At 46.5% G+C, this 10,990-nt stretch overlaps 1 protein-coding gene across 1 annotated transcript; it reads left to right on the forward strand.

Annotated features, from left to right (window-relative positions):
* Positions 1-4,156: 4,156 nt before the first annotated feature.
* Positions 4,157-9,628, forward strand: LOC114034129 (endothelial protein C receptor-like). Its single transcript, XM_027849732.1, has 4 exons — positions 4,157-4,366; positions 7,095-7,346; positions 7,783-8,067; positions 8,423-9,628. Exons 1-4 carry the CDS (start codon positions 4,309-4,311, stop codon positions 8,536-8,538), a joined length of 711 nt encoding a protein of 236 aa, XP_027705533.1. The 5' UTR covers positions 4,157-4,308; the 3' UTR covers positions 8,539-9,628.
* Positions 9,629-10,990: the final 1,362 nt, after the last annotated feature.

Consider the following 10,990-nt stretch of genomic DNA (forward strand, 5'->3'; position numbering starts at 1 on the left):
TCAACTCGGTTGGTGCCTTAGATCTGGTTTGTTTTGGTTTTTTTTTTGTCTCCCTCTCCAGCTTCCTATTTACCCCACCTGATCTTCCACTGATATCTCCTCGAAGGCCCCAGAAAGGAATGATTTGGAGTCAGAGGACCTGGGTTAAGATATCAACCCTGCTACTTGCTATGTTTGTCACCTTGGACAAATCACTTAACTTTTCTGGATTTAAGATTCTTCAATTGTAAAATGAGGGAGTTGAATGACCTGTAAGCTTTCTTACAACTCTAGACCTTTCTTTCACCTCTGAGCTTCTGCTCCAAGAGCATCCCCTTCCCTCACCCATTGTCTCCTGCTGGGCTTTGGCTAGGCTCTGACAGCTCTCTCCCAGATTCGATCAAGGAGAGCAGGCTGACTCCCCAAACCGCATGGACAGAGGAATGTTTCTCCTGGAAGCCTCCCTTTTATCCTCAGACATGAGAGACACCTGACCCCGAACAGAGTTCAGTATTTTTATGATTCTGTGATTCCATTGATATGAGTACACAATGAGGTACATAGTAAATGTGAAAAAAGATAGGATCTAAATAATAACACAACAGAAGGACATAGCCTGCTCGGGCTCTAGGAAAAGGACATCTATAGATAGATAGAGCACCAGCTCTGGAGTCAGAAGGACCTGAGTTCAAATCTGGCCTCAGACACTTACTAACTGTGTCACCCTGGGCAAGTCACTTAACCCCAATTGCCTAAAAAAAAAGAAAAAGAAAAAGAAAGAAAGAAAAGGACATCTAAGGAGGAAGACATTGTAGATGTTTTTCCAGCACCATCCAGGAAGAGGGTGCTGAGATCAGCAAACATCAATCAAAAAGCATTAAGCTCCTACTAGAAACAAGAACTTTGTTGGGGGAAACAAAGACAAAATGCAAATAAGTCCCTACTTTCAAGAAGCTGATTCAAAGAATAATAGTAAAAATAATAATAATAATAATTCACGTTCATAAAGCAATTTCCTGACAGAAGGTCTGAGGTAAGATCACAGATTTAGAGCTGAAAAGGTCCTCAGAGGTCACCAGTAGTTCAACTCCATCATTTTACAGATGAAAGAACTAAAGACCAGAGAGATGAATTGACTTAAAGGAAGGTCACACAGACAGTAAGTAACAAAGCTGGGATTTGACCATAGGTCCTGTGGAATCTGTGCTCTTTCCCCTGTGGCACAGTGTCTAAGAAACCCAAATAGAACTCTCCTCTCTTACAGATGTGGAAACTGCAGCCCAGGGAGGTTAAGTGATGTATTTACCTAGGGTCACAGAACTAATAAGCGGAAGACTTAGAACTCCAAGCAAGTAATATCCAGTTGACTCATCAGGACTGACCTTATAAAGGAGATAGTGCATCACAGTCAGAGGACAATACCTTTGAAGGTCGTTCCTCAATCATTCTTGTATTATTAATTTGTTTCTCCAAGCAGGCTTTCCTATTAGAGAGAGAATGTGTTGACCAGCTGATGTGAGTATCTGGTCTGTTTAGTGGTTATATATCTCATTATTTGTTGTTGTTCAGTTGTGTCCAATTCTTTGTGATCCCATTTAGGGTTTTCTTGACAAAGATGCTGGAGGTGTTTGCCATTTCCTTCTCCAGCTCATTTTACAGATAAGGAAACTGAGGCAAACAGAGTCACACAGCTAGTAAGTGTCTGAGGCCAGATTTGAACTCAGGTCTTTCTGACTCAGGGCACAGTGTTCTATCCACTGTGCCACCTAGTTGACCCATACATTTCATTATGAATTGGCATTTATTTTTCCAATCAGTTTTGTGAGACTAGTTTCAAGAATGTCCTTTATTAAACACCTAAGGACCTTTCAGCTCTAAATTCTGTCTATGATCCAACTTTGGGCAGAGAATCCTGCAGTTGGATACTTGGATAAGATAGGATCCCTACCCTCATGAAACTTACGGTCTAGAATGGGGATGAGATACAAAGGAAGATAGCTGTAAGATATAATGTTTCATAAATAGATTCATTTGCAAATGCAAATTGCAAACACAAAAATTGCGAACACAAATGTCATGTGAGATCAGAGGGGGTAAGGCTATTACCAATAGGAGCAATCAGGGAAGGCTTCCTACAGGAGGTGTAATTTGGAAACAAGGTGATACAGTGGATAGAGCGCTGAACTTGGAATCGGGAAGACCTGAATTCAAATACGACCTCAAATACTTACTAGCTAGGTGATCCTAGGCAAGTGAAGTCACATCACCATCTGCTTCAGTTTCCTCAGCTGTAAAATGGGGATCATACTAGCACCTACTTCCCAGGATTTTGGGGAAGATCAAATGAGGTAGTTGTAGTGTTATATAAATGCAAGTTATTGTTATTATTTTAGCTACCATTGATCAGAGCCTTGGAGTATCAAGAAGCTGAGGCAGGGGAGAAAGTACCTCAGAAATAGGGAATAGGGTGGAACAGAGGATCAGAAGTGAGAAAGCAGGCGATGAGCTGAAGGGAGAGCAGTGACTAAATCAGTGCTTGAGGCTTGAAATGATGCGGAATTAAATGGACAGGGAATAAGTCACATGATTGTCATTCCTGGCAGGAGTTACATTTGGGGACATCCCTGGTAGCCTGGCGATCATTGTGGCTACATGAGGGATCTGCCCCCTCCCTCTGATCTGGCTCCCCCTTAAGGCAGGCCCTCTTCTACAGCAGCGGTACAATCCTGGCCTCTCCAGCTCCCTCCCCTTCTCCCAACCATGGGCCTCTCCTCTCCAGCCAATAGATTTGCAGGAACACACCTCTCCAGGCCTCCTGCTAATGTTGGCACAGATTTGCTCTGCTCTGCTTCCTGCCACCCTTATCTTGCCCCTGCATGCAGTGGAAAATCTTACCCCTGGCTTCCTTCTCAGGTCTTTACTGAAATGGGGACATGGGTTCTTCACACCCCAAACCCCTGTCCCAGAACTCAGCCTCCGGTGAAACAGCTCCTAGTTCTCTTCCAGGCTAGAGATCTGGATGCATAAAATCATTCTCTGGTCCATTCTACTCCACTGATTATACCTCTTAATCCTAGAAATCTGAGCAGTGAGGGACCTGAAAACAAACGATGTGAGAGTGAAAAAAAAATACTTTAAAACATAGAATGTAAGATCTGGAAGGAACCTTCGAACGTAGATTATAAGAGCTAAAAGGGACTTCACAGAACATCTGGTTCAATTCCCTCATTTTATAGATGGGGACCTAGGGAGGGGAAGTAACATGCTTAAGGTCATACACTCCATCAGTGGCAAATCTCAAACTAGAACTTAATATTTCTGACTTACATTGCTCCAGACTGCTCTCATCCCTCCTACTTCCTTTGTCACCCACATGTCCACTTCACCTCAACATTTTTGTTCTCCCTGCCCTCCCCACACACTTCAAATTTTCCATCCTTTCTACTATTTATCCACTAAGCCCAGAAACCCCTCTACCCTTTACCTGCCCACTTCTGCCCTCAGCCCATTTTGGTCATTTTCTTTCTTTCTTTTTTTGTGTGAGGCAATCGGGGTTAAGTGACTTGCCCAGGATCACACAGCTAGTAGGTGTCAAGTGTCTGAGGCCGGATTTGAACTCCTGATTCCAAGGCCAGAGCTCTATCCACTGCACCACCTAGCTGCCCCAGCCATTTTGGTCATTTTCAATGTCCTTGGCATAACATTGGGAGCAAGGCAGGATTGGGAGGCAGGAGGGGCCTTTAGAATATGTTTGGTGCTTCTGGAAACCGCCTGGGCTTTGGGGCCCCCAGATGTCAGTTTTGAGAAAGGCCCCCTATCTTATCTCTGTAGCACAGGGAAGGGGAAGTAGTCCAGGGAGAGGTGGTCTCCACACCTTTGCTGAGATGACTCAAGGGGCATGGCACCAAGGATCCAAAGTAGGAATGTCTGTCTTCAGCTTTTACTCACCACCACCACCCCCGTTAACCAACACCCAGAATTCAGTCCTACCCAGAACTTCCAGTCCCTTTCCTAACCTCCCCCAATTCCCCAGGGCAGACCCAGAGGTTTGGAGATGGGGAGGGTTGGGAGCACGCCTGGGCAGGAGGGCATAGGGGCGGGGCACTGGGTGGGGAGAACAGGCCTTTGGATAGGAAATGAGGCAGAGTTAGAACACTTTGCAAACTCCACACCCTCTTCCTCCTCCCATCCCTGGCCAACATCCAGGCTCTTTTCCTCCTTTCCACTCTCCTTCTGCTCTCCAGGCAAGCTTCCACAGGATCTCCCAGCACGCCCGAGCAGAGTAGGGAGAGGGCTCTTCTGACCTTGCTTGCACCCAGCTCCAGAGGAATGCTCCCACTTCTGTCCCTTTTCAGCTGGGTGATCTGTTGCCAGGGAGCCATGGAAGGTAAGTATGTGAACTATCCCACCACTGCAGTCATCTGCCTTTGTCTAGGGTTGACCCTCATTGCACATAAGGGACAGGAAGCAGGGAGGCATATTTGTGTCTATCTCCAGTCATGGGAGGAGGAGGAGATATGGTTTCTGAGGCTAAGGGAAAGACTGGAGGAAGAACAGGAAAGAAACTGAGGGAAAGCTAGGATAAGACAGAGAGGAGGGGGAATAGGAGAAAGAGGAGAGACGGACTAGAGAGGGGAGAAGGGGAGGTGGGAAAGATGAGGAAGAAAAAGAGGGGGATGAAAAAGGATAGGAGGATATGGGGCAGTAGGATAGAAGAATGACAGGGGCAGGATGGAAGAGAGAGAAGGACAGGAAAAAGAAAGAGAACAGAAGAAAGATGAAGGTATGGTGGTAGGAAGACAATGGAGAATGGGGGGATAATTAAGGGAGGATGGGAGAGATAAAGGAGGAGAGAAGAAAATGGGTAAGGATAAGAGAGAGGGAGGTAAGACAGAGAGATGGGGGGGAATAGGAGACATTTGGGGGAAAACAGGAAAGAAACAGGGGGTAGATTCAGAAAAGGTAGGCAGGACTGCAGAGAGTTGGGATGAAAGATGGGAAAGAGATGGGGGGGTATGTGCATGGCAGGGGGCAGGTTGGAGATCAAGAGAGTTGGGAGAGGACAAGACAGAGATGAAGGAATGGAGGAGAAATTTTAGGGAGAGTGAGATAAAGACAGGGAAACAAGGGAGACATATTCAAAAGAAAGATAAGGTAGACAGAAGAGAAACAAGGAGAGATAGATGAACATAGGGGATGAGAGAAAGGTGAGGAGGGACAGAAGAGAGATGAGGAAGGACAGAAGAGACCTGGGGAAGGCAAGAGTGGGATAGATAGGAAAAAATGTGGGGGAGGATGAGAGAATTGGAAACAAATAGGGCATTTGGGGGAGAGATGAGGAGATGCAAGTAGCATAAGGGGGATTAAGGAAGAGAGACATAGAGTTAGGGAAAAGACACCAGGAGGACTGGTGGGGTGGGAGGACAGGAGACAGAATGGAGACGAGGAGAAAAAGATGAGGGAAGGATAGAGAAGAATGGGAGAGAATGAGTGAGAGATGGGAGGACAAGAGAAAAAGTGGAGGATCAGAAGGAGATTTGGGTGTTGACTGATGGGAAAATAAGGTGTTACCTGTTACCATTGCCTCTAGATCTGTGCTTTGGGATCTTTGATTACTGTAGTTGGTTCAGAGGGGATAATCCCATAGGATTGGAATGCCCATTTCCTCTGTCTATTTGAGATTTTCCAACATGGGGAGAAGGGTGTGAAAATTTTATCTAGGATCTCATATACTATGAGGCCTTTTGGGCCCAGGTGGATACCTATCTATAAAGTTGTATTTGTTGAAGCAGGAGGAAATCTTGGATGGTTTCAGGGGTTATAAGCGAAAAATAGCAAGAAGCAATTAAAACAGCTTGCCATATATCAGATACTAAGCAATTAGTATGGACATTAGGGTTTCCAAGGACAGCCAGGAGGGTAGCTTCTGGTTGTTTTCTCAGGTGAAAGATCAAAGTCCCTTTGAAAGAGTATTCTTTGTGATTCTGCATATGGATGCTAATGCAGATTCTGGGTATGAATGATGAATAAGTTTTCAATACAGAGATCTCAGTTATCAATAATTTTGAACTAGATCTTTAGCTTCATTTGTGTAAGGAACCCCCAGTGAGGAAACTCTGTCAGTGCAGTTCTGTACCTGCTCAGAAATTTATAGTTTTAGCGATTTTCCTGCGGTACTAAGAGGTTAGGTGACTTGTCCAGGGTCACACATCCAGTGTATGGTCAGAGGGGATACTTGAACCCAGGACTTCCTTACCTTCAGGCAAACTTGATATCCATTATACATTATTGACTGTCAATTATTAATCTACCCCAGTATAAAGGTATGTATGCATGTATACATTCTCTAGTAAACAATTTCTCTACATTCCCAAAGAAAGTATGGTACTTGGAGTTACAAAAATTCTAAGAAACAAAATATACTTATATATATTGTGAGAAAGGTCATGGAAATTACATAACCAGATACCATAGATAGAAAGAAAGATGACACATTGATTATGTACTTATTGTGTGCCAGGTACTGCACTAATCACTAGAGATAGTCATAGAAGCAATCAAAACCGTCCCTGCTTACATTCTAATAGGAGAAGATGGTACATAGAAGGGAACTACAAAGCAGGGCACTAGCATTTTCGTGAGGAATGGTCTGGTGTGGATGCCTGGGGCCTGGCAATATAGGGCAAACGCTGAGCTATCAGAGCTGAGGAGTCCAGGGATGGAGCCCAGGGTCCTGATGAGGAGCAGGGGGAGATGATAGTAAAAGGAGATGCTTGATCTGTCAGGGAGCAGGACAGGAAGTCACCCAGAGGTCTGGGCACAGGCAAGATGAATCGAGGCAACTGAGGCAATTTTAATAGGCCCTTCAATAGAGATACAGACAGGCAGGGACAGATGCATTACCTCCCCCACTTCCACATCTCTATTCCTGGGTCATGTATATGCTTAGAGACATACATGTAAATATATACACATACATACCACCATATCACTACCATCACTACCAGACACACACTTGCATACAAGCACATGCACAAGTCCACACCTCATTTCTACCCCTGGGACACATACTGATGTCCATCTGTCCATCCTCTTGTCTGTCTCTGACAATGTAGGTTCGCAGAGCTTCCTCATGCTCCAGATCTCTCATTTCTGGGACCCATTCTCAGTACAGTTTTGGGGCAACGCCTCTCTTGAGGGGTGGACCACTCACACTCTGGAGGGGAGTGGCCACAACATCACCATCCAGCAGCTGAAGCCTCTGGAGTCCCCTGAGCGCTGGAAGCAAACTAAGGAGCACCTGCTCAAGTACCTTGATAATTTCCAAGTCTTAGTACAGTTGGTGAACAAGGAGCGGGGAGTGGCCTGTGAGTGGGGGTGAGGGCCAAACTGGAGAGAGGGAGGGTCTCTCTGTGGGGGAAAGGACTTTGGATGGGAGTAGAGCTTGCTTCTGGTGGGAGGACAATGACTAGGACTCCCTGGGGCTGGTGGAGGAGCCCCTAGGACCTAGGGACAGGGAGCTTGGCATCTGTTCCCCACTGCCTGTAAGTCTTGTTGGACCCCCTGTCTTGGGAAAACTAGGAGTCAGAGACCAAAGTCAAGTGATGTCTACGAGGACCTCTTTTAGCTGGGCAGCCCCTACACAACCTGATCCAGAGGCTGAGAGCTGTCCTGGTAGATCAAACTCCTTAGCTGGCTTCCTCCTTCCCCACAGCCCCTCTTCCCCCCATAGTCCTCTCCATTGTTCCCAGACTTGGCCCCCTCTTCCTCCACAAGCCCTTGACCTGGCTTCTTTCCCTGCAGTCCCACTGACCCTGCGCTGCTTTTTGGGCTGTGAGTTACCCCCTGATGGCCAAGATGCCCATGTCTTCTTTGAAGTGGCCCTGAACGGGAGCTCCTTTGTGAGCTTCCAGCCAGAGAAGGTCCTGTGGTCAGCAAGCCCAGACCAGAGCCACCCCCCAGAGCTATACAACTTTGCCCTGAAGCAGCTAAATGGCTATAACCAAACCAGGTTCGAGCTTCTGGAATTCTTACAGGACACATGTGTGAACTTCCTGAAGCAGCACATGAACAGAGTCTCAAAGTCAGGTATGTGATTGGATGGGGATGATCAATGGGTACAGGGCCCAGTCCAGGTGTGGGGTGTCCCCAAGGCATTAGATGCTCTGGTACCACCTGTAGGACCCCTCCCCTCCCAGTCACCCTGGGCAGGAGCCCCTTAAGCAGCTAAGCTCTGGGTTGGGCAGGAGAGAAATGGAGATCAGAAGCCTCGAGAATAGTGAGCAGCTTGCCAAGGTCTCCCCAGGCTGACCTCCCCCACTCTTGCCAGGGCCAATCTATTCATTCCTCCTCTCATTCAGCAGAGATTTGCTAAACACTCTGTGCCCAACACTGCTTGCTCCTCCCTCCTCTGACTCAGAGTTGATCCCTTCATATTCTGCAGCATCCCGGGATTCCCGATCCTACACAATGCTGATTCTGGGCATCATCATGGGTGTGTTCACCATCTCCAGTGTAGCTGTTGGCATCTTCCTGTGCACAGGGGGAAGGTGGAGCTAATCTAACCCCTTGCTACAAAAGCAGAGCTGATTATCCCAGCCCAGAAAACCATGTGAAACTGAGGCTTTATGGATCCAAGAGGGAGTGGTGGATGTTGCCTTCTTGGGGATGTTGGGGAGCAAGGGGATGTTACCCCTTGCTCTCCCACCAGGGATTTTGGCCTCAGGAGCTCTGTAGATGCTTCAGTTGGGGTTCTCACCCTAAGAGAGATGTAGTACCATGGATGCATCCAAGGATAACAACATGAAAACAGACCCCAAAACTGATAAATAGTAGGAATCCTGCGGGTGTCCACTCTAAGCACAGTAGGGTCATCACATTTAGAGCTTGAGCAAACTTAGAGATCACCTAGTCCTCATTTTACACATGAGGAAACTGAGGTCCTGAGAGGTTTAAGAAATGTGCCCAAGCTCAGAAAGACAGTAGATAGCAGATAAGTGGGGTTCCAAACTTGATGTTCTTTTTGATATACCATGATGGGCCACGGAAGTGGTAATATCTCCTCTGATTGAAGCCAGAAGGCCTAATGACAGAGTCATGACAGCAAGAACCATTAGAATGATTGTGGACCAATGTATTGGGACTCTGGGTGGGAAATCACTTCTCAAGCAGGTGAGATTTGAAGGGCTCCATCTGTCGCAATGACAGAACCCAACTACCCACCCCACCCCCACCTCTCAACATTCAGTGACTTTGAAGTAACCAAGAGCCCTCTCTTACACCGAGGACAAGTGACATCTAAACCTACCTCCTTTTTTCTTGTAAAATTCATTAGGAGTCCCATTTCTCATCTAGCTTCCCTCAATAGTTCTATCAGGGGAGTAGGACAGAGTCTGGAAAGCTCTTGAAAGTGAGAAAATCTTGGGGGGGAGGGGCTCAATTCCCCTACCATCATCACTGGGGCTCTGCAGCCTAGGAGATTCAAATTCTGATTCTGCCAGTAACTTCTGTGAGCTGATCCCTCCATTTCTCTGGTCCTCAGTTTTCTCATATGCAAAATGTGAATAACACTTGCTTTACCTACTTCACATGGCTGTTGTGAGGATTTCATTAGATAGGAGTATCTGTAAAATACTTTGCCACCATCAGACATTTGTGTGTCCTTTATTATTATTACTGTTACTATTATTAATAAATGTTTTTATTATTTTTCTGAGAAAAGTGAGACATCGTCCCTAGGCTGTTGGGAATTGGAGGAGTCCAGTATGACCCACCCTGCCTTCTCAGGAAGGGAGGGAGCAATGGATCCTTGTTAGAGTCTGGAAATCACATAGACATAGCCCCTCTTTTTCCTGTGCTAGAGAAAGAAAGGGCAGCAGGGCTCAGTCTGCTGACCTCATATGCCCAGGGACACAGGCCTGGTCATAATGGTATCAGGAAAACCTCCTGGGGACTGGAGGCGTAAACTGCTCACCCTAGGCACTTCCTGACTTGGGCTGAGAAGAAAAGTGGAACAGAAAAAGAGTCCTTGGGTTGGGCGCTCAGGGTGGGAAGGGGCCCCTCTATGTAGGGGCTCCTAGTCTGTTATCCTGCTGCCTGAGTCTTATCTCCCCCGCTCTAAACTCCATGCTTCATGCCAGAAGTCACCAATTTTTGGCCCGAACTTCCTAACACTGATAGAATCATTGCTTCTTACGGGTGTGATTGAAAAGAAAGAAACGACACGAAGGATTTGGGCTAGGTGCTAAACCCTGGCATTCAAGGTTCCCCATGATATGCTGCCTAAAGAGATGGTAGCCAGAATCTCTGCCTTCTGAAATCCTACCAATCCTTCAGCTCAGGTGCTGTTTCCTCCAGGAAGTCTCTCTTTATCCTTCAGCTGGAAGTGACCTCTCTCTTCTGAGTTCCCACAGCACTTGATTCATGTTTCTCTTGACTCTCCTTTCATACTGCCTTGTCCCCCAAAAGTAAGGACAACCTGGCCCTTAAGAGTTGTAGGGGTAACCCTGAAAGGTTATGGCTTCTAATACAATCACTCATGAGCCCCCATCTAGTGTGCTCTCCACAATTTTTATCAACCAGTTGACATCAAAGAGTTTTTACAAAGGGATATTTACTGAGAAGGTTTACTGAAGACAGAAAATACAATACAATCCTTCCAAACTGGCAGCTCACTCTTCCCTTGAACACGCAGACAAGGTCCCTAGAGATAGTGGGTACTTGAAGTACAAAGGTGGACACACATACCTTTAGTCCACACATGGGACCAAAAAGTGTCTTGAGGCTGTTGATCCTGGGAGTTCTTTTTCCCTTTCACAGTCCCCACCAAGTTTGTTTTGGGGCTTGTCATCTGGATGGATGAGTTGCTCCTTTGCTCAGCAGGATGGACTCAGCATTTTTCCAGGATGCTCCATCTTGGTTGGTAGGTCAGTCCACTACTGGGCTGGGTCAAGCAGATTACTTCTCAGTGCTAACTTTTTAGCAGACTCAGCCACTGTTGCTGCTGGCTATT

This window comes from Vombatus ursinus, unplaced genomic scaffold (assembly GCF_900497805.2).
Source record: "Vombatus ursinus unplaced genomic scaffold, bare-nosed wombat genome assembly UNPS02008123.1, whole genome shotgun sequence".
NCBI classification, from domain to species: Eukaryota; Metazoa; Chordata; class Mammalia; order Diprotodontia; family Vombatidae; genus Vombatus; species Vombatus ursinus.

Excerpts from the sequence above, each read along its gene's own strand:
- LOC114034129 (XM_027849732.1), top strand. The coding sequence starts at position 4,309 with ATGCTCCCACTTCTGTCCCTTTTCAGCTGGGTGATCTGTTGCCAGGGA. Across the intron at positions 4,367-7,094 it reads TTGCCAGGGAGCCATGGAAG|GTTCGCAGAGCTTCCTCATG; the intron begins GTAAGTATGTGA and ends CTGACAATGTAG. Across the intron at positions 7,347-7,782 it reads CAAGGAGCGGGGAGTGGCCT|TCCCACTGACCCTGCGCTGC; the intron begins GTGAGTGGGGGT and ends CTTTCCCTGCAG.